This window comes from Trichomonas vaginalis, chromosome II, assembly GCF_026262505.1.
Source record: "Trichomonas vaginalis G3 chromosome II, whole genome shotgun sequence".
Lineage (NCBI taxonomy): Eukaryota > Parabasalia > Trichomonadida > Trichomonadidae > Trichomonas > Trichomonas vaginalis.
In genome coordinates this window covers 5,055,933-5,082,389 of record NC_067204.1, presented here as the reverse complement: position 1 = coordinate 5,082,389, position 26,457 = coordinate 5,055,933, and the positions used below count along the sequence as shown (strand labels likewise).

The 26,457-nt window shown below is 35.3% G+C and overlaps 12 protein-coding genes and 6 pseudogenes across 18 annotated transcripts, besides 1 other annotated feature; 10 read left to right on the top strand and 8 right to left on the bottom strand.

The window, feature by feature from the left end:
- Positions 1–21: 21 nt before the first annotated feature.
- On the top strand, positions 22–1,115 carry TVAGG3_0488660 (protein kinase; the record flags this gene model as incomplete). The annotated part of the gene is made up of 1 exon (XM_001310507.1): positions 56–1,087. One exon carries the CDS (start codon positions 56–58, stop codon positions 1,085–1,087), a length of 1,032 nt encoding a protein of 343 aa, XP_001310508.1.
- A 220-nt stretch (positions 1,116–1,335) lies between these two features.
- TVAGG3_0488650 (uncharacterized protein) lies at positions 1,336–4,086 on the bottom strand (the record flags this gene model as incomplete). Its single annotated transcript, XM_001310508.1, has 1 exon — positions 1,369–4,086. The coding sequence occupies one exon, from the start codon at positions 4,084–4,086 to the stop codon at positions 1,369–1,371; it is 2,718 nt and encodes a 905-aa protein (XP_001310509.1).
- Positions 4,087–4,318: 232 nt separating this feature from the next.
- TVAGG3_0488640 (uncharacterized protein) lies at positions 4,319–5,527 on the bottom strand (the record flags this gene model as incomplete). The annotated part of the gene is made up of 1 exon (XM_001310509.1): positions 4,319–5,527. One exon carries the CDS (start codon positions 5,525–5,527, stop codon positions 4,319–4,321), a length of 1,209 nt encoding a protein of 402 aa, XP_001310510.1.
- An 886-nt stretch (positions 5,528–6,413) lies between these two features.
- On the bottom strand, positions 6,414–6,792 carry TVAGG3_0488630 (uncharacterized protein; the record flags this gene model as incomplete). Its single annotated transcript, XM_001310510.2, has 1 exon — positions 6,457–6,792. One exon carries the CDS (start codon positions 6,790–6,792, stop codon positions 6,457–6,459), a length of 336 nt encoding a protein of 111 aa, XP_001310511.1.
- A 435-nt stretch (positions 6,793–7,227) lies between these two features.
- Positions 7,228–26,457: part of a mobile genetic element that runs on past the window's edge.
- Positions 7,611–10,807, top strand: TVAGG3_0488620 (annotated as a pseudogene). The gene has a single exon. A coding segment is annotated over exon 1 (3,197 nt).
- Positions 12,812–13,334, top strand: TVAGG3_0488610 (protein of unknown function, DUF4106 family; the record flags this gene model as incomplete). Its single annotated transcript, XM_051236103.1, has 1 exon — positions 12,812–13,334. A coding segment is annotated over one exon (523 nt), but the record flags the coding sequence as incomplete, so codon positions are not given.
- On the top strand, positions 13,751–14,150 carry TVAGG3_0488600 (uncharacterized protein; the record flags this gene model as incomplete). Its single annotated transcript, XM_051236102.1, has 1 exon — positions 13,751–14,150. A coding segment is annotated over one exon (400 nt), but the record flags the coding sequence as incomplete, so codon positions are not given.
- On the top strand, positions 14,180–15,412 carry TVAGG3_0488590 (annotated as a pseudogene). Its single transcript has one exon. A coding segment is annotated over exon 1 (1,233 nt).
- On the bottom strand, positions 15,883–15,981 carry TVAGG3_0488580 (uncharacterized protein; the record flags this gene model as incomplete). Its single annotated transcript, XM_051236101.1, has 1 exon — positions 15,883–15,981. A coding segment is annotated over one exon (99 nt), but the record flags the coding sequence as incomplete, so codon positions are not given.
- Positions 16,374–16,956, top strand: TVAGG3_0488570 (annotated as a pseudogene). Its single transcript has one exon. A coding segment is annotated over exon 1 (583 nt).
- On the bottom strand, positions 17,527–18,441 carry TVAGG3_0488560 (organellar and viral DNA polymerase type B; the record flags this gene model as incomplete). The annotated part of the gene is made up of 1 exon (XM_051236100.1): positions 17,527–18,441. One exon carries the CDS (start codon positions 18,439–18,441, stop codon positions 17,527–17,529), a length of 915 nt encoding a protein of 304 aa, XP_051093924.1.
- On the bottom strand, positions 19,431–20,027 carry TVAGG3_0488550 (uncharacterized protein; the record flags this gene model as incomplete). Its single annotated transcript, XM_051236099.1, has 1 exon — positions 19,431–20,027. The coding sequence occupies one exon, from the start codon at positions 20,025–20,027 to the stop codon at positions 19,431–19,433; it is 597 nt and encodes a 198-aa protein (XP_051093923.1).
- On the top strand, positions 20,422–20,787 carry TVAGG3_0488540 (uncharacterized protein; the record flags this gene model as incomplete). Its single annotated transcript, XM_051236098.1, has 1 exon — positions 20,422–20,787. One exon carries the CDS (start codon positions 20,422–20,424, stop codon positions 20,785–20,787), a length of 366 nt encoding a protein of 121 aa, XP_051093922.1.
- Positions 20,814–21,098, top strand: TVAGG3_0488530 (uncharacterized protein; the record flags this gene model as incomplete). The annotated part of the gene is made up of 1 exon (XM_051236097.1): positions 20,814–21,098. One exon carries the CDS (start codon positions 20,814–20,816, stop codon positions 21,096–21,098), a length of 285 nt encoding a protein of 94 aa, XP_051093921.1.
- On the top strand, positions 21,121–21,705 carry TVAGG3_0488520 (annotated as a pseudogene). Its single transcript has one exon. A coding segment is annotated over exon 1 (585 nt).
- On the top strand, positions 21,876–22,440 carry TVAGG3_0488510 (annotated as a pseudogene). Its single transcript has one exon. A coding segment is annotated over exon 1 (565 nt).
- TVAGG3_0488500 lies at positions 22,893–25,033 on the bottom strand (annotated as a pseudogene). Its single transcript has one exon. A coding segment is annotated over exon 1 (2,141 nt).
- On the bottom strand, positions 25,080–25,664 carry TVAGG3_0488490 (phage tail repeat-like family; the record flags this gene model as incomplete). The annotated part of the gene is made up of 1 exon (XM_051236096.1): positions 25,080–25,664. The coding sequence occupies one exon, from the start codon at positions 25,662–25,664 to the stop codon at positions 25,080–25,082; it is 585 nt and encodes a 194-aa protein (XP_051093920.1).

Sequence of the window (26,457 nt, the reverse complement as noted above, 5' to 3'; positions counted from 1 at the left end):
GAAATAAAACCAGTAAAAAATTTTTAAGAGACGATAGAGCCAAACCGATTTTCAAATGTCGCGTGGAAGGGCGGTTCAAAGAGACAATCCATCATATAACGCTGTAACCACAGCCAAAGTCTACGCTGATGCCTGTGAGAAACGTGGTCCGGAGTGGTCTGAAATAGATAACTGGACATTACCAACAGCTTCTCCAGAGCCGTATGAAATCGCAGATTGGGTCGGCACTGGTAAATACAGTGACGTGTTTACGGCATACAAAGGTGATACAAAAGTTGCCATTAAAATATTGAAACCAGTTCGCCCACAGAAATACAATCGAGAAGCAAAAATTCTTTTAAACCTTCGAGATGGTCCAAATATTGTTAAGTTATATGATATCGTTCAGAATCCCAAGACATTACAGTATAGCATGGTTTTTGAATACGTGAAGGAATCAGATTATACAGATCTCTTCCCAGACATTAAGGAGGATGAAGCAAAATTATATCTGTATCAGCTGTTACAGGCTCTCGATTACTGCCACTCTTGCGGAATTATGCACAGAGACGTTAAACCATTAAATATCCTTTTTGACCGTTCCACAAGGAAATTACGTCTCATCGACTGGGGCCTTGCCGAGTTTTATCACCCAGAAACCAGATATAACATCCATGTCGCTTCCCGTCACTTCAAACCACCAGAGCTTCTTCTCGATTACCAATACTATGATTACTCCATTGATATGTGGAGCTTCGGCGTTACAATGGCCGGACTTATATTTAAGAAGACTCCATTCTTCCGTGGCAATGATGACCTCGATATGGTCAATAAGATTTGCTCGGTTTTGGGCGGAAAAGTGCTCGAAAACTACTTAGAAAAGTACGGCATCCCATTACCAGACTACCTCCAGACTTCTATCTTCCGCTTGAAGCCAAAGAAATGGCAATCCTTTGTTAATTACGATAACCAATCATTGGCTACTCCTGATGCAATAGACCTTATCGACAAATGCATTAGATTTGATCACACTGAAAGAATTACTGCGGCAGAAGCTTTGGCCCATCCTTACTTCGATTCTGTTCGCAACATGAAAATTGAACCATAATAAATATTGTTTTCAACTCTTCAACAGATAATTATACCTCTTTTTCATTTTTTATTCATATTTTTCTGAATTATTTTTTTCTTTCTTTTATATATAGTTTTGAAGCTTATTATCTGAATTTCTCTCAAATTTCTTATACTTTGCTCTTATTAATCACATTTAATAAAGAATTTCTAAAATATATTTTTCTGTTTTTTGACCATAAATCATTGAAACACTCTTAAAATCCGTAAAAAACGTATTGGCGAATTACATAAAACAAAAAACAGAAATATAAATGTTTATTTATCTTCAAATGTCTTTTCAAGTCCCAACTCAATTGTTGGAACACTGTCATTTCTATGAAGAGCAGCATAGCTTGCTTTAACGAAGTCTGTGTCGGACTTGAATATCTTAACTTTTCTAATTGCGTTTTGATTGCTGTTTTCCAGAGATTTAACTTCATCTTCAAGTTGTCTGACTCTCTCTTCATAATCATCAAGTTTCAAGTCTTCCTTCTCATAGACTTGCAGTGTAGAATTGAGTTTTTCATATCGAATTTTAATTGATTTTTGCTTCTCTTCATATTGAGAGTTCTTTTCGTTGTATTTATCTCTCAACAACTTCAGTTGTTCTTCTCGCTTAGAATGCATTTCCTTATCACGCAATATATTTTCAATTCTTCTTTCAATTCGAGCTCTTTCATTTTGGAGCTCAAGAAGATGTGATTTAAACACTTGATTCTTAGGAATTATATCACGAATAACATCATTTATAATTCCTATTGCATCAAATCTCTTTTTCATTTTTTGGATTTGCTTGTTCTTTTTATTATACTTTTCTTCTATTTCAGTTCTTACTTCCATGTATTTTGCCTCCATATCTTTTGTCCTCTGCTTGAAATTATTGAGTTTTTCGCGTTTGGAATTCAATAATTTGATTATCTCCTGTATTTCATCATCACAAGAAGACAAATTAGCTGTGTAATTAATGGTTACAGATGAATTGATCTTTGGAGGATTTTGCTTCTTAAATTTGATTGATTTGTACTTTGCACGCTCTTGTTTCAGCAATTCCCATCTTTTTTCGAGAGAAGCTCTTCGAATATCATTATCTTGTACTAGTTCTTCAATCTTTTGAAACTCTAAATAATAATCTTTTTCTTCTATCATTGAATTAGAGATTGTTGACGTGCTCTCCACTTCATCTTCTAATTGAGTTGATAAAATCTCCTCAACAATGCTAAAATTGAGTGGCTTTTCGAGAACTGCTAAAGCACATCTTTTTCTGAACTGTAATTCACTTAACGTGTCCTGATATTGCCTATACTGTTCTTGGAGGACCAAATCAGTATTATCTTTCATGCTTTTCTCGTAACTTGATGTCAAAAGATTTAATTTTGCTCTGAGTTTCGAAACTTCACTTGAAACTTTCTTGTATTCAGTAAATTTCTCAGAAGTTTCATGATAGATGGACTGCTTCCTTTTCAGTCGGTCTTTTCTTCTTTCAACTTTTAATTTATGCTCCAAATAAAGATGCCTTTTCTCTCTATTCTCTTTTCTCATTCTATCAAGTTCTAAGTTACCTTCATTGATTTCTTTTGCAAGTTCAACATATTTTCCTTCGAGATATTCAATTCTCGTCTCAGAATCGCATCTTTCATAGTCTTTTCCAAATGCAAGGAAATGGCGCTGGAATTCATCAAGGTTCAAGAGATAATTTGCGTTGAATTTGAATTCAGATTTTGGATTTAAATTGTTTGAATCAGAATTGCCTTTAGGACTACTCAAATTATTAATCTTTGAGTTTGATGCATCAGAACCTGAAGATTCATTTTTAATTCTTTGAATCTCATTTTCATTTTCTTTTTTGAATTCAAGAATATTAATTTCTCCGTTTGAATCATAACTGTAAGACAATTTATCATTAGAATGGCCACTTCCAGAAGAATTTTGAATATATAATTTTTCTTCTTTGGATTTTGACTCTTTACATAAATCAACTGTTTCTCCAGTACAAAAGTCAAGTTCTTTTGGCTTGTTTGGAGACTTTTTGATATTTGATAATGAAGAATCGATTTCTGCTAAAGTAGTTAACAAACAAACGTTTTTAACTTTAACAGCTTCATCTCTTATCTGTTTAAGATCTTCTAAATCTTCTTCATTGAGCGCTTGAAACTCGAATAATTTGTATTGGGTACATCCTGAGAGTAAAATGTTAACTAGATCAAGAGAATGTGTTATATTGTATGCATTGATCGGAATCTGAATGAAATTCTTCATTTTTAACTCATACACTTTGTTTTTGAAATTGATCATGAAGAAATTGAGAAAAATGATTACATTTGAACGTAATTTAGAGTTGGAATCTTCTCGAGATAGTATGTGCATGAATTTTATCGTTAAAGGATGATAATTTGGTGGTTCTAAATTACTTAAAAGGAATTTGCAGCATAATGCATGCGCAAGAGTATCATATCCTGATTTAACAGCAATGTATTCAAACTTTTCCATCAGTAAGTCAAAGATATTAATCATACTTGCGAATGTAATCTCAGATACATTTTCAATTTCATCATATGATGATAATAACTTAAAAAACAGATCTATTTCTACTGAATAATCATCTGCATTTTGTAATAACAGTGTTATTGTGATGATAATATCATCAAATTTTGGATTCCATTTTTTGCGGTAAGTAAATGTGAAAATCTGAAGAATTTCGAATATTGTATCACGGGCATCAGATGTGATAGCGTTTAATATTACTGTATTTGGTTTAAAATCGAAATAAATTTTTTGTTCATCATTTTCGAGTTCTCCTAATAAATTCTTTAATAACTCCCATGCTTCTTTATTCCTCTGAAATTTTTCATCTGTTGCAATCATTGATGTTATCCATTTAAAAATAAACTCTGCGGAGAGCTTTTTCTTTTGCAGAGAATCATTTGCTGAAGATATTCTAACTTGAGGAGAATTCCTCTCATCATTAATAGTTATTTGATAAGAGAAATCCTCCATAAAATCATAAAATCTAAAAAATAATAAACTTACAAAAAAATCATGTCATCATAAGTAATAAAATAAAGCATACAAAAGACTTATACATGTTGTTGTGGACTGATAATTTTGCTATGAAGCATTGGAAATTCATATTTGAAATTATGATTCTATTTTTCATGTGATTTCGCATACCAAGTAATGAAAAAACAAGTACTTAGTAAAATTTAATATAGATTAAGAATACATTTTATTACTTAAATTGAATTTGATTAATACCATCAAATAATTCATCAACATCAACATCATCTCCATCTTCAAGATTATCTTGTATAGTCTTCTTAATAAACTTGTGAATTGCACCAATTAAGTAAGAATTTCCGCCAATTATTAAAGTTTTGTCATTTTTAACAGCTTTAATGTAATCAGCATTGCGGATCTTCTTCCATTCTTCATCATCGTCAATTGGTGGCTCATCTTCTAAAACTCCTTTCCAAGCGTATTTTTCTTGTTTCGGTTTTTCTTTTTCTTCTTGAACAGGAGCAGCTTCCTTTGGTTCTTCTTGTTTCTGATCTTGAACTGGTTCAGCTGGTGTTGGTTCTAACGCTGGGAAGTCTTCGTGAGAAAGTTCTGATTTCTTAGGCTTTTGAATTGGCTGGCGATTGATGGGTGGACGCTCTGGCTCAATTTTATCACGTGGATGATCTTCGTAATAATTTTGATCGTAGTTTCGGCGATGATTTCCACCTTGTCTATCATATCCTCCTTGTCTGCCAAAATCTTCTTGTCTTTCGTATCCAGGTCTATCAAATCTTCTTCCTCTATTCCTAATTGGACGCTGTTCTTCGTTATCTTGGCCATCATCAAAGTATTCGTTTTCTTCCCTACTTGGCATAGGAGGACGACGGTATTCTTCATTGTAACGAGGTTGTTGTCTTGGATACTGTCTTTCTCTTGTAGCTTCTGGTTTGATTCTAAAAGCACCAGTTTTTTGATTTTGTTCTACAGGTTCCGGTGCTTGTTGTGGTTCCTCATATTGTTGTTGCTGTCGTGGCTGCTCATTTATATGAATTGAAAAATTATTTTTCTTTTCTTGTTTTTCTGGCTTTTCTGGTTTAGTATTGCGTGGTTTAGGCATTTCATTCTTGAAGTTTTCTTGTGATTTTCTTTCTGGTTCCTTTATTTCCTCAACTGGGGCAGGAATTCCAATAAAAGCTTCTGGAGTAATTTGAAAACCAAAAAGTGCTTCAAAAAATTCAATAGAAATCTCACCTCCAGCATTTGAAGGTGCTAATTCCCACATTTTGAATTGTTTCGGAACTTTTGGTTTTAATAATATTCCAAATTTCCTTAATTCTTTCATTTTATCTATTGTCATATCGTTATCAAGCGATATATGTGCTTTTGTTTCTGAGTAATCAATAACTTGACGCTTGAAAGCTTCAATCTGCTCTGGATTCATAGTGAAAAGTGACATTTCTGCATTTTTTTTGGCTGATTTCAATAAACGAAAGGTCTTTATATATCAATGATGAGCCTTAGAATTAGAAAGCTAGAATAAATTTTGAGCGATGCTAATACGATTGACAAAGAATCTCAACATTTTGATTCCTAAATTTGATGATTTTATTTTTTGTCGTAATACAAAACTGATTTCATCATATATTCCAGCATGAAAGCATATTCGTTAACTCACCACATCTGAAATTAATATTTTAACCAATATTTCTTGCAGAATTTTTTTACATATTTTTCATATTTAAGTGCTTCTTCGTGCTTTTAATGTAATTCAAACTAGTAGCTAGTTTGGTGAATGAATTTGGATTTTGCGTTTAATTTTGATAAAGTTCCATATTTTTCAATAAATCAGTTTGAGATTGATAGCTAACAACCATTATGACATTTTGCTTCTAATATATGACTCCTTCTTTGCATTATTTTCGTAGCGGCAATATGATAAGAATTATTCTTGTCCATATCTTGTAATTGTATGAATAATGGTCGAACTGTTTCCAAAATAGAAGAAATCAAAGTTTTTACAATCATTTAGCGTGATTTTAATCACTGTTCAAAATTTCGTTAATAAACATCACTTATTTCAAGAAATTAGATATGTGTTAATGAAAAACTTACATTTTTGATATATATTGACTATAGATTAAAATCGTTATTTAAAATTACAGTTTTACCGGAATGCATATTTAAAGATACTACATGAAATCAAGTATTAATAATGATATCATTAGAGGCGATCACAATGGATACTTTTTTAAAAAATTGCATAAAAAATCCAACTACGTAATTATGAAAATCTGTAAGTTGGACTATCCTCCTAAAATAAATAGTTTTAAAATAGTTAGATTTGATAAACAATAATATAATACAAACAATTTATTCAATATAAGCAACAGTTGTTAAAATAGATAGTAATGTAAGTCGTTGGATGTATGAGAACTTTTCAAAGTCGAAATTGATCTCTCCAAGTTGAATTTGTTTTGGCATAAAATGTAAATTAAGCAAAGACATGATCGCCAAGACTATGATGAATATAATAAATATTTTTTTGGACTTCTTGGTGTAACTTGGAAGCTTTGATGATGGTAGAATAATTGAATCTGTTATTGGTTTGAAGAATGACTCTGTAGAGATCTCTTTGGTGAATATCTCTTCGGTATCATCTTCTATTAATATGATGTCCTTGTTGATGGAGACATGAGCAGGCGACATCAATTTAAAGATAAAATGATTGAAATCAAAATCATTTTATCGGATCTTTCAGAAAAATCTATTATAAGTATTCAAATAAATTGATGAGAGACCACACCGCATCTCAATCCATTCGGCAAATTTAGAGTTTTAATGAGCTATAATAGAAGCAATTCATTAATATAAAAACATATCTTCAATCAAAATTGTGTGTAACGTTCTTGATTTTGATCATAAAATTTGTCATTTCATGCTAATAAAGCACCACATATTATTTATCGCGATTTTTTTGCAGTTAAAAACTCTCTGAATTTTCAGTGGACATTCTGTCCGAAATATGAATTAATAATATTGATAACCATACACTCAATGATGAGACCGTTTTAAATACTTTTTCAATAATTTACATTTGAATATTATTTGGCCAGTGAAATCTTTCATTATTTAAAAAAAAAAAAAAAAAAAAAAAAAAAAAAAAAAAAAAAAGGTAGTGGGGCTTCCAGGCACTTCGTGCCTTCTAGCCCTGAAGATGTTTAGGAGAAATGAAGTTTTGAGGACATACATGACTTTGAGTTTAGATATGACAAGATAGAATATGAGAGAGGTCCTATAAACCGGAGAAAGTGTCATATAAACATCTGTCATTTTACTCAGAATTTTACTCAGAATTCAATAAAAATATATTTTAGGGTAGAAGGGTATATCTACCCCGTTTTCTAACCTCATTTCTACCCCATATGTCCTTACTGAAAATATGACTTTGACTGAGTAGTTTTTTGTGCTGAACAAAAAGTGTCATATAAACATCTGTCAAAAACCGCTTTTTAACTTCACTTAAAATGCCACGTAAGATACGTAAGAATATACGTAAGAGGAAGAGAGCATTGAAACATCCAATAGTAAAACTGACACCACAACAACAGTTGCAACAACAAATGCTGAATGACCCCACTATGTTGCAACAAATGTCAAGCAATCCTATGCTTTTAAACCGAGTTCTTGGTGCACAGAGTGGAGGTTTAAGAGCGGCACTTTTAGCGAAAATGGCAGGCTATGGTGGAGCTGCAGACGGAACAGCATATAACCCTCAAAGTCAAATGAATTTGAGTTCACTCAAAAATCAAATAACAGATGTCAAAAAGTCAAACATAGACATACAGAAGCAAATAAGTGAAAACGAAAAGAAACTAGAATATGACAGACACACAAAGAAACTCAATGAGTTAAACGTAGAGAAAAAGAAGAAAGAAGAACAACTGAAAGAACTAAGTACAGAGGAATATGCGAAAAAAGTGTCAGAAAAAGCAGCAGAAGTAGCAAAAATGGAACAAGATGTTATAAATTTGAAAAACCATACTACTCAATATAAAGTACTGAAAGATGAAGAAATAAAACAAAAAGCCCTGAAGACATATATGGATAGCGATGAGTATAAAAAAGAAGTTGAAGCAAATGTAAAGGCAGAAAAACTTTTACAGTTGCAAAACCAAACCGTACAGTATGAAAACTTAGCACAAGAAAGTAAAAATAACGACGCAGCCATGCAAAAGGCAATGAAAAGCGCAGAATATATAAAAGCTAACAATGACTGGTTAGATGCCCAAGCCAACGCTAAAGCAGCCCAGCTTATAGGGTCAATAAGGACAAAAATACAAGCGGATGAAGACAGTTCAAATGAAGCTTTAATGAATGCTGACTTTAAGAATGCCTTCGAAGCTCTTCATAGTAAGGTGAAACTAGTGAACGACTTCTCATCTGGAAAGAAACTGAAGTCTGAAGGTTTCGACAAAGAGTTAAAAGAAGTAGCACAAAATATGACGAAAATAACAGATGCAGCAACGAGACAGGCAGTTCAAAGTGCCTATGACGCCGTTAGAGCAACTGTTGTGAAAAGTCAAGAAAAAGAGTTACAACAGACCAAAACAGACCTAGTAAATGCTTTCTTAAGAACGAAAAGTCAGGTAGGACATTACGCTGCAGATGGAACATATGTGCCAGCTGGTGGAACTTATATACCACCAAACCCTCCAAGAGAAGCACCTGCACCAGGACTACCTAACACATTTACATCGTCACATGGACACAGACACAGGCATGCACCAAAACCAACACAACAACCAACAGTTCAAAACCCAGCACAACAGCCACCTCCACAACCAACAGTTCAAAACCCTGCACAACAACCACCTCCACAACCAGAGCAAGGACATAAAAGAAGTAGAGAACAAGGAAACCAAGAATTCTTAAAAATGCTTAAAGAAGAGTGTGGTTTCCCAGATACTGTTGACTTTAGTGACAGATATAAAGAAGCTATTGGAAAGTTCAAGGATGGAAATACTGACCCGAACCTATTTAGCTTTATGGCTCAGCACCAAAACGGATATAATCTCAAACCTGGAAAATACAAGCTCGCTAAGGGATATGATTTAATAGCATATCATCCAAATGACATGGATGAATTTACTCCGAGATATTTGATGTCAGAGCTAAATGACAATTCAACTTTCGTCATGAAACGCGTAAAAAATAGAGACGGAACGAAAGAACAAAAGCTTATGAATGCGGATGACGTAGATAGGGAAATTGTTAAAAACGGTCTCGGAATATATGAAATGCCAGCAGATGAGGTACAAGAAACTCCACAGGAAGAAATAGTTCAGATACAACCAGACATGGAAGAAATAGTTCAGCAACAACAGCTAGAAGAGCCTGAAGGAAACGAACAAGTCACTCCTTTGGAAACTAACTTCACAGAACTAGATGAAGATTTGGAACAGCCGAAAAATCTTGACCCTCAACAAGAGTATGCGGAGAATATGGAATATTTCCAAGAGTCTAAAAAAAATTCGGCTGACATAGTAGAAGAATATCGAAAAATGTTTGCCGACATACAAAAGACTCCAACATCAGATGAAAATATCCAGCATAGAATGGAAGAACTGAAAAAAAATGTACACAAATACAACAACCCTTTTTACTTACGAGCATTTAACGTTCAATCTTCGGATGAACTCGGTGAAAATAAAAGGTTAAATTTCAAGAAAACATATAGAAATGAAACATTGTTTAAAGTTCATTCAGAACCTAACCAAGATGGAAACAAACCTACTTTTGTTTCTGCAGACGATGGAACTACAATGAGATGGGGTCATAAAGCTAATCCGGATAGGTGGTTCATAAACTTACAACCACAATTCCAAGAAGTTGTAGACGCAATGGAAGTCAATGGTGAACCAGATATAGCTGGTATTTTCAGCGCGGCTTTAATGCCATTGAAAGATATGAAACATGCAGATATTTTGGACCAGTATGAAATGAACATGGCTGATGGAAATATAACACCTGACGTTCTAGAACATTTATCTCAAAGAACTACACAGAACCATAGAGATGGTATATTTGGTGAAGAGTTTAGAAAGAAAGTTAGGGAGGCGAAGGAAGAGAACCTATTGTACATGACCTTGCAAACGAAAGTTTACAAAATGTCATAAAAACTTACTTTGCAGACAATGAATGAGAAGGGATGAATATTTAAGAAAACTCAAATGGACAGTACCAAATGAAATGTTAGTATTGAAAAACATGTTCCTTGACAAAATAAAACCAACTACAGAAATAAACGACGCAAGACTGAAAGATTGGGTAAAAGCTTTCCCATTCACAAAAGATATAGTTGGTAACATGGAAAGAAAACCAGAATGGCTACAAAAACATATATTTGGAAACGAGCATATTCCATATGGACAGGCACTGTTTGAAGAGCTTGAACCGGAAACTCAGGAAAGAGTCATGCAAACAATACGCGAAGACTCAAATACAGACTATGACAAACTCTTTCTAGGATATAGGTTACCTGAGATGGGCGACCAGAGCCAAAAGGCAAAAAGGACATGGGAAATTTGCAACATACTAGATGAACATGAGGCAAAGATGCAACAACTTCAAAGCAGAGGGCAATGAAGGAAAAAGAAGAGTTAAAAACTCAGTCAGGAAGAAAGTAAAGCTTGGTCCACGTGGGTTCTATTATGACATATAAATCCAACTATTCTATATTTTTACTCATATGAAATGTACGCCGCTCAGAATATAACGCCAACAGTTTTGGATGCTATGAATGGAAATGTTTCCGAATGGTATAACGAATGCGACAATGCCATTAGAAGGTCAGAAATAGTTCCTGGAACTTACGAATATACAACTGCTGTTTCTTATGGAAACGTAGGTGAGTTTGGAGAAGGTTCTTCAACAACAGTAGATATTGCTTGCGACAGGTTTCATATAATTTCTATTGACAACTCTTTCTTATACGTGGAACAAGACATTGAAATAAAACCTTCTGCCAAGTTGTCTGACAAGAAAGGTTGCAATGGAATTTTCTATGTCGGATACCAATATGCTCCAGAAGTTTTCATGGGATATAAGATATATTCTAACTCTGACTTAGTTCAAACAGTAACATGGGCAAACTATGAATGGTTCGCTTTGAGAAACTCAGTACAACCACAAGCTAGAGAACAAACAGACCAGTATGCAACTATTGAGAAAATAAGAAGACTTGACCCTAACGTTCCAGGAGTTTATGTTAACCTTTCTGGACAATGGAGCAGTAACCAAAGTAAAATTGAAACTTAGAGTTCCTTTGTCATCTTTCCTCATCTTCAGGTTTTTAAGATACTTGCCAAACTGGGCAGGAAAAATTTCTATCGAACTTACTCCAAGCAAAAATAACTTAGTCATTGCACCAACACAAGACCCATTCACTCTTACAGACGTAGTGGGAACAAATAAAATGTCATTCGCCGACTTTTGCAAAGACAAAGTTGACTTAGACTTTGGTTTCTCAAACCTCAACACTGAAGTAAACTATTATTTCAATGCTGCTGGAATGCTTGGGACCCAGTTAAGTTCACATGCGAAAAGTTTGAATGCAAGAGAATAGAAAGCAGACTTGCAGTCTATATGTTGGACCCAGATATTTCAAATGCTTTAGCTGCCAAATATATTGCAGTTCCACTTATGTTCCCTATACACCAAATATCTGTCAAAGACTTTGCAGGTGAAGTTGGAAACCAAAGTGCTGACCCAGGTGCAAGAACAGATATTGCTTTAACAACTGCAATGAAACATGCAGATACTATGTTTGTACTGTTCAGACGAAACTATAAATGACTATTCTTGTTTCTACAACCCTGGTATTAAATATCATATAAACATAGATGGCAAATATATCCAAGAGAAGAATATTCTACAGTTGAGGATATGAGGTCATACAACTTGACATTAGATGCTATGAACTTTAACAACAACTTCACAACAACCATTAACCCTGAAATGCAAAGTTCTATTATGCCATATGTGAAAGTATGGACCATACAGGAGCTCAAAAACTCAATATACAAATGGAGACCGTTCAAACTTTTGGCTTGGCATTCCATTTGCTGACTCAGAAGACTTTATGGGTGGTATTTCAACTGTTGGTACAGTTCAAATACAATATACTGGTGACAGAGACGGTCCAGATGAATTGAAAGCAAAGAAGTTTACAAAACCAATAGCACTTTTCACGGAAGATGCTCTTTTGAAGATTCGTTCGATGAAACCTGCTGGGGCTCCTCAGATTGGCATAACGACAGCTTCCATCGAGCAGATTTTGGCAGCAGGTCAGTAAGTTGTTCTTGAACTGACTTCTCTCCGTCAAATATTGACAGTACGCCAGTTTTGACATAATTGTATTATAAACTTACCTTTAGAAATATCGGTCAGTTTTGTTGTTATATTTTTGTCAACGTCAAGAACTTTCACCATTCAGTTATACCAACTTTCTTTGCTTTATGAAAATATTTTGGTTCAGCAAAGACTGCTATTCTATAACATTTTCCATTGTTTGTATAAAGAACTATTCTGTCAATGTATTTGTATTGTTTGTGTGTGTAAACTTTGTTCTGCTTCAATTCAAGAGATACTCAAATACGTCCATCTTTTTATTCTAAGTAAAATGTCATTTCCGAAAAATAGAAGCGTAAGTGTTTCAAAAGGTTTAATGGCGGTGGCAGATGTGAAGTTAAATTCACCAACTCAAACAAACAGTCAAAGTGTTGTTGTCAATGTCAAAGAAAGAGATGTTGAAGTGGGGAAACCATACGAAGACGAAGATGGTATAACAATAGTTCCTGTAAAAGAACAACCAACATATCCTGAAGTTAGCAGAGACTTAAGTTCTGTTGCAGATATTCGAAACGACTACCAACAACTTAAAGACAAACTTAAAACTCAGGAGAAGATTTGTCAAGCTTTGGGTATAATGTTAAACTTGGTCGAACACAACCCTGTAAAAGTGAACTCATATGTCATCGCACCTCATGAAATTTTGAAAGAACTATTGAAACTTTTGACAGAGGCAGACGATATAAACATCAAAGAAATAGAACCCGACATTGCTTGCTGTGGTGTTTCATATAATGTCATTGACAAGATATACGTTATGAAAGGAGGTGAAACGTTGAACTTAAAATATAGTTTCCCAGACGTCATAAAAATATTTGACGACCACAACATTTCATTAAAATTTTTGCTAAGTAAATGGCAGAAGACATAGTGGTTTATACTATTACGACTAAAAACCCTGAGTCATATAATTCTATAACAACAAACTTACAAAGTCCTCAAGGACGATATTGTAAACTTTAAACACAATGACGACTAAAGCCTGTTTTGCTCTTTTGACACCAGAAGACTTTGTTGTTGTGAATGGTAAAAAATACTTCTTTGAAGATACTTACTCAGATATACCACCAACAGGTTTTGTTGACTTATTTAATACTTTAAGGACGGATGTAACATGTGCTGCAACTAGAGCAGGTTTCATTATGTTTGGATGTCCGACTGAGTTTAGTATAAACGATATGAGCTATAATACAAAACTTATATCTGGTTTTTACTACCAACAGTTTCCTATAACAGGAAAAGGTGTCATACAAGGTTGTCTGTTCCATTGACTTTAAGTACACCTATTTTATATATTGTTTCAAACTTAGGTTCAAAGTGCTATTCGAATGTCGACAGAAACTACTATGACCAAAAGATACTCATGCGTATAAACAACACTTTCTCTGCTGGTTTGCCTATTGTTCATTCGAATGCAGAGTTTTCAGCTTTAGTAAACTCAAACACTTTAGCAAACATAAACTTAACCTTAGTTGACGCAAACTTTGTTCCTGTAAAACTTTTATGTCCTATGTATTTGTCAATGACGGCAGAAAGTTTCGAATTGGAAGATGCAACTGGTGAAAGTATTGTACTACAAGAACAACTTCAACAACAAATAGCTCAAGAACAACAAATGCAACAAATAGCTCAAGAACAACAAAAGTCAAGAATAAAAAAAATATTTTTTTTTATTTTTATAAAAATGTACAGAATAGACGTTTCAGATTTTTATGACTTCCAAGCTTCAGAAATATGTGTCCATTTCGAGACTATAACAAAGCAGTCGAGAATTTGAAACGTTTAGTCATTTATGTCGACTCTGCCCCAGAATGTTATGTCATGAAAGAATGGGATGTTGTCTTTAACAAACCAAGAGCGACAATAGTTTCAGAACAAGAATGTAGACAGAAACTTAAGAAAATAAAAGTCGTACAAGTTGGCATGAAGATGTTAGATGCTTGGGATATCTTATTGTCAAAGTTAGAAGATTTTTCAGTTCGGTATAAAGTTCTATACACCATCTCCAAACTTCTATTCTATCTTCACTGGATATAAATACGAACAAGTAGAATGGAAAGAAAATGTTATAGAAGCTTGGTTAGACCATGTCAAAGAAATTATATGCAATGGAAACGAAAGAGTCTATGAGTATATCTTATGTTGGTTTGCAAACATCTTACAACATCCAAGTGCTAAAAATGAAACTGCTCTCATTATAATTGGAAAACAAGGAACTGGTAAGAACACTTTCTTTACAGATATTTTGTGCAAACTGTTAGAGGGCTATTCGAACCCTAATATGACAAACTTAGAAAACATCTGCGGTAAATTTAACTCTTCAATAGAGAATATGAAACTTATAGTATGTAACGAACTTCAAAGTATAGATACAACAAAAGTTTTGAACTCAGATGCTTTGAAGAGTCTTATAACAGACAAAGTTGGAGTTGTTGAAAGAAAATATAAAGACCAAAGAGTTTGTGAAAATGTTGCAAATTTCATCATGGTTTCAAACAATGCCGTTCCGATGAAGTTAGAAAGTTCTGACAGAAGATATGTAGTTGTCAGAACGTCAGATTCTCATATGCAAGATACAGAATATTTTGACGACTTAGCAGAAACTTTGACACCTAACTTTTACAACCACTTGTTCTCATATTTCATGACATTAGATATTTCTAAGTTCAATCCAAGACAAATTCCACATACCGAAGAAAGACAAACATTGTTAGAAGCAAACAAGAGTGTATATGAACTGTTTATAGATGAGACTAACTTTGAGTGTTTAGATGAAAGGTCATTGTACGACTCGTATAAACAATATTGTCAAGAGTATGGTTATATGACAGCATCTAAACGAACATTCTTGGCAAATGTCAAAAATCTTTTAGATGTTCAGAACGGCGTATATACAAAGAAAAATTTTTCTGAGTAAATTTAAAAAAAATATTTTTTTATCCGATAGAAAAGATGACGAAATATATTTCAGTAAATAAGTACATGACAGAAGTCAAAGAAGAACTAGACCCATTCGCATATTTGAATGTTTACTTCTACCATTTTGAAAAGTCTACATTTGACAAAGTTTGGAACATCGAACCAGTTAAGTTTGCTATTGTGACTAAAAATGGTGCGAAATTTGAAGACTTAGACATAGAAGGTTTGTTAGCAGTCAAAGAAATTTTGACAGAAGGTTCTCAAACCTTAAAGAAGGCAAAGCATACAAACTTGTTATACCTTATGAACCAAAGAAAGCAGACGACTATGAATATTATGAGTCTAAGATAGTTGAAGTTCAAGGTAAATTGGGTAAAAAGATTTTAGAGTCTAAGCCAGTGTTTGCTCCTAAAGAGGAAGAGAACATTGACATTGACCCAGAAATGTTCTAAAAATAAAATTTTATTTTTACATGTCAAATTTCTTTTTCTCTGGAACTGGTTCAGGTTCTTTCTTCTCTTCTTCTACTTTCTTTTCTTTCTTTTCTCTCTTCTTCTTCTTTTCTGGTGGAGTTATGTCAAATTTCTCGAACCATATTTATGTAAAAGTTCTTTGTCCTTTAATAGCTCATCTATTCTGTTTTCTATTTCATCTTCAAGAACAGCGCATGTGTCTTCTTTGCATTCTAAGAACTTTTGTTGGACTTCATCTTTCCAATCGGCGTCATCTCTGTCAACAAGTCTGTCATTGACAAATTTTAAGACTTCTCTGCCTAATGTTTTATGGTTCTTGTCATATTCCCAGAAACAGAACTTTAGAACAAATTCACCTTTCTTGTTTACACTATGTAAGATTTTATGGTCGACAGATGTTTTGCTGTCAAAAAGCTTGTCTCGAATATAGATAGCGAAATCGCTAGACATTTTCTAAAAGATAAAAATTTTAATTTTTCTAAAAATATGTTAGAAAAAAAGTTTGCTGACATTGACAAGAAATTTGAGAATGTTTTAAACAAGAACAAGAGGAAGTTAGAAAATGCTCAGATAAAACCTATACATGACAAGTTCTTATTTGCTCAGAATGGTATAACAGGTCTAATCGCACCACCTGGGTCGGGTAAGACTTTCACTTATCTTAAAATGGCTGCACAACAACAAGAACTAGATGAGAAGAACCCATTCTATGAGTTAGTTGTTCATTTGTAGTACTTCTGGTCAATTTGACCAAACCGTCAATTCGTTCAAAGATATTATAAAGAAGTCTAAGTTAGTATGTATAAAAGACTCTGAGTTGTTAGATTGGATAAAGAAGTACCAAAGAAGAGTTTTGAAGTATAATGCTATAAATGAGTATATAAATTCGAAGTTTAAAGACCCAAATGAGGAAATGCAGAGAATATTAGAGAAGAAACACTTCAGAAACAAACAGAAAGAGATAGAATACATTTCGAAGAAATTGCAATCTTACGATTGGAAGACATACCCTCATAGGTGTCTTCTTATCTTAGATGACTTTGCTTCTCATCCTTTGCTTAAAGAATAGAGAACAAGATATGTGTCGAATTCTTAAGAAGCTCAGACACTTTAACATCTCAGTTGTCATTGTGTACAGACAGCAAAGAGTTTAAGTAAGGATGTAAAGAGAATACTTACTGACATTGTACTTTTCCCGGATTGTCCGAAGACGATTTCATGGAACTTATGAAAGAGTCCATGGCAGGTAAGTTTGACAGACATGAACTATGGGAGAAGTACAAAGTCATACAAGACCCTCATACTTCTTTCAGAATTCATATCTACGCGAACAAAGTTCAAATTGTAAAAAGTCAATAAAAATAAATGGTTCATTTACTCTGCTTGTTTGAAGTTGTCAAAATACTCTGTTATTTTTCACGATTTTCATACGGAATTCAATAAAAATATATTTTAGGGTAGATGGGTATATCTAACCCGATATCTAACCTCATTTCTACCCCATATGTCCTTACTGAAAAAAGTATGTGTTCCATATGTCATTTTACTCAGAATTTTACTCAGAATTCAATAAAAATATATTTTAGGGTAGATGGGTATATCTAACCCGATATCTAACCTCATTTCTACCCCAGTTATTTTATAAGCGTTTTACATGGTAAACATTGTGAATTCGTGAAATTCTAAACAATTTCGTAGCTTCTATTTCTTCTGTCAGTACATCGAATGTTTTAACAATGCCGAAGGTTTCTTTATACTTCTTCTTGACATCTGAAAGAAGGAAATCGTCAGCTGTTGGATAGTTTTTGTTTAGAAATGTCAACATGTCCATTTTATCTTCTGCTGGTTTCTCTGCCTCCCTCTTTAAGTCAGCATAGTCGTTTCGCATACGTTCTATCTCTTTGACGGAGTAGTTATATTTCCTCATTGCTGCTTTACATTTAGAACATTGTGGGTTCATTTTTGCGTTATATTCTGAAACCTTACCTGCTAGTATGACTAAGGCGTCAATTGCTCTCTTTAACTCAAAAGTTGCGGGTTTTATCTGTTCATTCCATATCTTACCTCTTCTATCTTTATCTCTTATCTGCCATACACATTTTGCAACTAACGAAACAAAGTTGTCGTAGGTCTTAAACTCCCCAGATTTGTATATGTCAGAGATGTTCTTATATACCATGTCGCAATCTTTGTCCATGACTTTGTGGTTGCAATGAAATCCAAGGAATTCATAGTTAACCTTTCGTATGAACTTCTTTATTTCTACTGAGTCAGTTGCTTTGACTTCTATTTCATCGAATTCTGGAATAGTAAGCTTTTGTTGTTGTATTTCAGGAAGTTTAGGTAGATGGTCAATAATATCCTGCATTTCATAAAGATACTGTTCATTTGTTTCATCTTTCGCACTACAGTCTAAAGTACTTGTTAAAAGTTCTTGCTTTATCTTCTGGATTTCTTTTTCGAAAGTATATGAAGAAGGAATGAAGCTTTTCATCTCTACTAACATTGAAGTTGGGTTCATGACTAACGAGTTTGGTGCTGTTGTTGCTAACATGTTCTTACAATAAAAATAAAAAATATTTTTTTAAAAAAACCAACTTTATTTTTTATTTCGGGAAAACTCATGACAAATTCATGAGGGTAGAAAAGAGGTTAGAAAAGAGGTTAGATATACCCTTCTACCCTAAAATATATTTTTGCTGAATTCTGTATAAAACTCATGACAAATTCATGAGGGTAGAAAAGAGGTTAGAAAAGAGGTTAGATATACCCTTCTACCCTAAAATATATTTTTGCTGAATTCAGCAACAAAGTTCAAATTGTAAAAAGTCAAGCTTGAAAAATGTAAGTGTTTAGTCTTAGTAAGATGGTAGCTTCTTAAAGCAAATACCATTGCTGAGTTTTATGTACGTGAAGAGAAGTACAATGAATTCAATTACGAGTACAATTGCAATGACAACTAAGGCAACTATTTTTGTCTTTTGCCAGCAAGGGTACTTCTTCTCTTCCAATGGTTCGGCAGAACTATACTCACTCATGAGAAATGCCAAAACGGTTTAATAGAAAAAGTGTCATTTTTTCATGTCCGAAGACTCGAAGGTGCAACACTTCCAAAATACCGACGAACTCAGAAGAGCAGCATGGCAGTATGTTCTTGACAACTTCTTTGAGTTCTCCAGGCACACCTTGGAAAATGCTGAAGAACTCCGACATAGAGAATTTGGAGAAATTGCACTCCAATACTACTTGACAAACAAAGGGTAAACAAAGGGTAAAATAAGACTAAAAACTTAACGTTTAAAAAGTGACATTTTTATGAGCTCCGAGTCACCGAGAAAACTTGGTCAGATGTTAGCAGCTTACTTCCCTGAGGAGGATGGAAGCGTTACATACGTAAGGTTCAAAAACAACGAACCTGGAATTGCGTACCAAATTCGCAATTACATGACCATGGAAGAGTACGAAAGGTTCCTACAAGAGAAACCAGCTCTAAACAACTCAGAAAAGAAAGATAAAAAGTTTAACTCGTAATTGTTTATTTTTTTACTTGTATGGGCAAGCTGCAAGAATGAAGTCGACTATCTCAGTCTTTGTCTTGACCAGTTGGACTGCTCTTGCGAGTACGTCTGTTTTGCGGTCTCCAGCTGGTGTCTGACCTTCGTAATTGCGCATGTTCTTGAGAGCTCCAACTGTAAATGGTTGTAGGATGAAGAGTCTCTCAGACTGCTTGAGGTAGTCGTCACGGTCACGAACCGAATCTGTGGTACGAGTCGAATTGGTCGACCTTAGGGAAGAGACTGAAAGCCTGTCGTCTTCCATAGGGGCTGTGGCATACTCTTTGCGTAAACGGTTCAGACCTTCTTCGAACTCTTGGTCTCTCTTGGATTGAGATTGGAATTGGAATTGGGGTGGAGGGTTTGACATGAACATCCAAGGGTTAGGGCAGTAAGGCATAGGCTGAGGAGGGTAGTTCGGGAAGCCTTGAGGAGGTATTTGGTAGTAATTTGGAAATTGGTAGTAATTCGGAGGTACTTGTTGGAACTGAGGTACTTGTTGGAACTGAGGTTGCTGAGGTGCAGGGGCTGGTGCTTTAGGTTCCTCTGGTTGGGATATGGGCTCGGTTGGTGGTACGTCGGACATTGTCTTGAAACAATAAAAGACTTGTCTTGAAACAATAAAAGACTTGTCTTGAAACAATAAAAGACTTGTCTTGAAAAAGTAAAAGACTTGTCTTGAAAAAGTAAAAGACTTGTCTTGAAAAAGTAAAAGACTTGTCTTGAAAAAGTAAAAGACTTGTCTTGAAAAAGTACGGGTATCGTCTGAAATCAAGACCACTGTTCTCAAATTTGAGAACTTTACACCAAAAAATTTCTTGAAAAATAACGGGTCTTGTCTTGAAAAAGTAAAAGACTTGTCTTGAAAAAGTAAAAGACTTGTCTTGAAAAAGTAAAAGACTTGTCTTGAAAAAGTAAAAGACTCGTCTTGAAAAAGTAAAAGACTCGTCTTGAAAAAGTAAAAGACTCGTCTTGAAACAATGACCGACATAGACCCAGCAGATGAGGCAATCTACCTTATAGAGATAAATGAGCTAGTTAGGAACTACCTGAGCCATCTGAAGTCAAACAAGACCATTGCAGGCTGGGTGTCTGGAAGAAGTGCGCTTAAAATTGAAATTGACACTGGAATTGTCCTGCAAATACCAGAAAACACTCCTTTCGACGACATAAAAGAGATGAAGAAAGAAGTCCTCTTGAAGTTCTTTGCCAAGCGTCCTTGGATACTACTTCCAAACAGAGAGAACCCAACTGTACGAATTGCCCAAATTCTCAGAGGACTCTTACACTTCTCGGGTCGGGCGTTCTTCATAAACACAGAAGGCGACATCGTACCTTTACAGTAAACATCTCATTTTAACTTCACTTTTTTATGTTTTTACTCACACTCGTACTCAACAGGTATGTGTACACATATGTCAACTGTGAACCTTGTATTGACCGGTCTTCCTGCAAATGCAAGTTCGGTCAATACACAATTTATGGTGGCAAGAAAGACAGTGGGGAATGTTATTCTGACATCTGTTGTTGCGCTCGAGAGAGAATTGAAATTCCAGACCCAACTCCAACACCAACACTCAAGTTGCCAAAGACTCATGTGAAGAAGAAGCCTTCTGGTAAGTTTCTTATAGCCATATACATGGCACGCTTTGAGTAAAAACATTTTTTTCATTTTTTGAATGAAGCAAGTTAAATTCGTCCCACACCAATCTCAATGGACCGATGAAGAGTTTCAAGCTATGGTTGAAGACGTTGAGAACGACATAGACGGCGAACTTGAAGGAGCTCAAACCACAATTGCAACCAAAATTGCACAAGTCAAAGAAGAGATAGCTCCACTTAAAGCTACCAAAGCTACTCTTGACCTCATGGATAGTTACCGTTTAGATGTCAAGAGTGGAATAAGACAATTAAAATTAAAACTCTTAAATTACGAAGCTATACTCCAGAAGTTAGCAGAAATGAGAAGACTTTACCAGAGCTACTTACATGTAAGGGACTTACCTTCAAGCAGTCCGACCAAAGATGAATTTTCTGACATTGTCCCAATTTTGTCCGAAAGTCAGCTCAGATGTTTTGAACTGCTCCCAACATATCAGAATATATGAACGTTTGCCTGAACTCTTCCGCAATCTCAAAAAACGTTTTTTGGTGTCTCATGTTCGAAACTTTTATCGGAAGAGACAACAAACGTTCAGAGAAGAACAAGATATTATTTTAAACTTGTTGTATGACATAACTGTCATAACAACTTTTTGAAGTAAAACCGTCATTCTCAAACCACTTCATTTTTTCGATGTCCGAACAAGCACCGAAGCCGAACACAATGGCAGATGTCCTTTCAATGTTGCCAGACAAGCGCCCAGTTCAAATTCAAAATTTGAATTTGAAAGCTCATCTGACAAACACCGTTAAGACTCTCCAAAGTAGTCTTATGGAAGAGATGACCAAGCTCAAAGCCGATGTCCTCATGAACCAAGCTTCCAATGAGAAATGCCTGAATGATTTGACGGAAACCTTGCGCATTTACGCGAGAGAGAACCGAGACCTTGCCAGACTCATTACCGTTTTCTTCGAAGAGATAGACGCCATCTGGAAGGTACTCGGAAAGGACAGAACCTCAACACCGTAATTCGTGAACACAGAATTGCCGAAGGAATTGTCGAGGAAGAAGAGGAAGAAGAGAAACACGAAGAAGAAGAGGAAGAAGAGAAACACGAAGAAGAAGAGGAAGTTTGGGCAACCCTTGTTGCCGACGATTCCTACGAAATTTCCCAACCCTACCCATACCAAATCCGCAACAAGGATACAGGCAAGGTTCTTACCCCAGTCCTCAACAACTTGGGACACTTGAACCTTAACCTTCGGAATCGCGGTTCAATTTCCATGGGCAAGCTTGTCGCAATTCAATGGGTTCCAAATCCAGACAAGAAGACGAAGGTCAGACACATTGACGGTGACAAGCTCAACACCGTAAGGAGAACCTCGAGTGGTTCTAAAGAAGTAAAAAAATTTTATTTTAGGGGGAAACCCAAGTAAATTTAGGTGTTTATTTAGTTAAGTAGGTTAAATTAAGGGTAATTTGGACAAGTAGTTCCTGACCCTGAATTGACTCTTTCGTCTCCCAGTTGCCTAGAGAGGTCGTCCCAGAGGAGTTGGTAGAATTGCCAATCCAAGGACGATTTGTCCTCCCAGGCATTGAGGATGTACTGCTCGTAGAGTTTCATGACCTCTGCTTGCACCAGAACCCTCTCCCTTGGAACGTAAGGCTTCTTCGAAGTGCTCGAATGCGATTGGCTGCGGGACCATCTGAAATGACACTTTTTGTCCGTTGGTCAATGTTCGTGTCTCGTGTCATAGTCGACGAAAATACAAACAAACAGGTTATATAGTTTGAGACCAAGAATGGTGTAACTCGACCTGTCCGATTCAAAAATTCGAATAAAAATTTTTACTTCATGCAATGTTTTATTTCGTGCCGTCTTCAAGTATGCCCCAGTACTTACCGCTTGGAGAGGACATGAACTTCGGTGAAAATTTTGTCCAATTTGAATTGACCCATCTTTTCACCGACCATAACCCATTTCAATGAGTTTGTTGTTATCCTTCTTCGTTCGTCATGAGTGCGTCAATGTTCTCATAGTAAACCTTCACTTTGGATTTGACTTCGGAGAAGAATTTGTTGTAGTTGTCAAGGACTGCCTTTGCGAACTGAGGGTAAGACCAATGTTCGACAATAGGTTTTAATGTGGTTACTAAGCCACTTTGACCTTGAGTGAATTCGTACTTCAAAACAAAAGGAGAAAACCTTTCAACAAAGTTGTCGACCTTCTCATAATGTTTACTCTTCATCTCTTGAGGTTTCTTAATGGAATATCCCCATGTCGAATTCATAAGCAATTTGAGTGTCATTGCAAGTTTGGGGTTTGAAGCTTTCCTAATATCATACAGTTGTTGTATGACTTTTCCAACTGTATAGTTCCTTCCCAGGAACTCACCATCTTCGTTTGGAATTCCAGTTGGAATATATTGGACAAACCTCATGTACGCAGCGTTAAGGTCGACATAGTATATCTTTTCGCTTGAGTCGAACTTGTCGCAACCAATTGGTCCAGTTCGTGGAAATTCAAGTGAGTCTCTTATCTTCTGCGAAACTTCTCCTGTTATCTCATAAACATCATCGAAGCAACCTGTTTCATATAAAACCTTCTGACCTAACTCAGATGCTCTCCAATACAATTTGACGTCAATTGGATGTCTCAATGGAAGTTTGTTTATAGCATCTTGAAGTTCTTGCAACCTCATTGGAAGTTCTTCTGGTTCAGGTTGGTATCCGAACAATCCAACTCCTTGTGGAACTGTGTACTTCTTTTGTACTAGAACTTTGTCTGGAACAACTTTTGGTCTTGCTAACAGTGAAAAGTTTGTTTCGTCTTTTGGTACAAAAGTTTCTGTCAGCTTGTCATCTGGAATTGGTTCCAACAAACCTTTCTCGAAAAGAATGTTTACAGCTCTGACAATGTTGCACTTACTTTTACCAAAGAATGTGTTTGTAAGACTTTCGTTCAACATGAAGTGGTTGTGGCAAATTACAATCTTCAACCATGGCATGTCTTTGTCAACAACATAGTCGTCATGTGAAGAACCTTTAGCTGTAGGTATGTTGACTCGGATATTGACATTTGCCAACGGTGCAATTTTTGCCAATTGACCTCTGAGAATGTACCTTGTCTTCACACATGACTCAAGATACTTCATCTTCTCATCTGTAACAAGACCAGAGTTCCTGAGACATGTAAGAATGCAAGGTTCATTGACAATTGTTTCAATTGAATTGTAAATTCCATACCTTGTCAAGTCAATGTCAGACTTATTTATGAACGGGAAGTATCCAGCATGTTGTCTGACTGCTTGAGGGTTATGTTGGTACCATTCGAACTTGACACTTACAATTCCTTCAATTGCATTCAAAATGTCTGAGTCGGAGTCAACCATTTGTTCTCTCTTTGTAGTCTTGAAAGCGTCAAGAAGTTTTGCGGCTGTTTGTTCATTGCCATGTGCATAGTAAATGTGACCATCCAAATCTGTTATGGTCAATCTGAGGTTATATCCTTTCTTCTTTCCGTCTTGAATTGCAGCAAGTACACCCATGAAGCCTTCTTTGTTCTTTCCTTCGTCAAAGTTTACTGTAAAGGTTCGACCAGATGTAATTTGACTTCTAACTTCACGATACTTTTCATATGCATATCTTGTTCTTTCCATGGGAGCATGTGCGTCTTCACCTTTTCCTTTTTTCCTTCTCAAAGGATGCAATTGTTCGTCATGTTTCCAATAGAATCTGGCAAAGCCGTCTTGTCCTTCAACTTGAGGCTCACTAACATCGAAAGGCATGTTCATAAGACGTTCTTCTTCTAACCTCTCTAATCTGTTTGGATAGTTTGCGCGTGCTGTTTCCAATTCCATTTCATAGGTCAGACCAGCAAGTTTGTCATAGACTTTTATGGGTCTTCCCTTCCTATATTTAAACTTCTTTGAAACTCTCCAACCATATCTTTCTAACTCTGCTTTTATTCTAGCAGACCTTCTGTCCATTCTATATGGGGGCATTTTTATAAAAATAAAAAAATATTTTTTTTCTTTACTTTACATAACCACCTGCTGCCATAAGTCTTTGACGCCAACCCATACCAGCTAATGAAGGTTGACTTGGTTTAGTTTCCAAACTAAACTTTGGTTTTGGTTTATCTTCAGTTTTTGGTTTTTCTTCTTCTATCGGTTTTTCGTCACTTTTCGGTTCCTCTGACTTTACCTCACCTGCAGGAACAGTTGTGTCGTTAACATCTTCATAAATATCATATGCCATTTGTTTTTGTTTTCCTTTCAACTTTTTGTGTTTGTTGTAAAGTTTAGAATATTTCGACTCTAAGTCAATGAGATGTTCTATAATGAACTGTTGGTCAGTGAAGTAAACTTTTCCATCTGTTGTTTCGAAAGCTCCTTCAGACTTCAATATTTTATTTGTGAGAGTCTGTTTCTTTTTTGAGATACTTGCCGTTCCATTTCTATGAAAAGTGACTTTATAGTTAGGGTTTGTATTTCCAGACCTGGCACTTTCTATTATTGAATTTTTCTCTTCATCTGTAAGTTCTTTGACAGGTTTTGACAATGGTTCTGAACTTTTTGTTTGTGGTGTCAAATCTACCGTTTCAACTTCTTCGGTCATTTCATCTCAGTAAAAAATTTAGTTTGGTTTGTTTTCAACTGGTTGTTTAGGTTTTTTAAGTCGGTCTAAAACTTCCTGAGGTAAGGAAGAACTTGACAAACACGTGGTTGTGTAACTGCTGGAAGCCGACAAATCCATCTTGAACCCATTTGTCTCAATGCTGTATTTGTTCATTTCATCTCAGTAAAAAACTTTACATTCCCACGTTTGAGGTGGTTGCGGTTGGTTATTGTTTACCCATTGTTGTGCATGGTTATATCTCTGTTAAAGAATCTTTCACCTTGGTCCATATAGTGTCCTGCTTGGTTATAGTAGTCATTTGCTTTGTTATAATAGTTTCCTGCTTGTCTTCCTACATTGTCCATCCATCCTTGAACTTTTCCTCTTGTTTCAGGATTTGGAATAAGATTTGCTGCATCTCGTGCTACATCCCAACCTTTCTGTACAGTTATGTATAATAGGTTGTGCTTTCTCTTTAAGTATACCTAATGTACTCAAAATCTTCCTTCCAACTCCAAATACACCTCTGGCTATTGTTCCCACTGCGGTAAAAATCTGGATGCAACTCCTGCTAATGCGCCAAATAACCCATTTCTTACAGGGTAAAAAATGACGAATCCGAACAAGGACCCCTATGTTTCTAAGGCAACAAAGAAAGCACTCATGGTAAAAATCTTTAGTTCAACACCAAATGCTTGGTTTATGGATATCTTGGAAAACATTCGAGAGTTAGAACAGATGGACCTCCATACTGGTTAATATTTTGTTGGTCAAAACACAAGATACTGTGAAG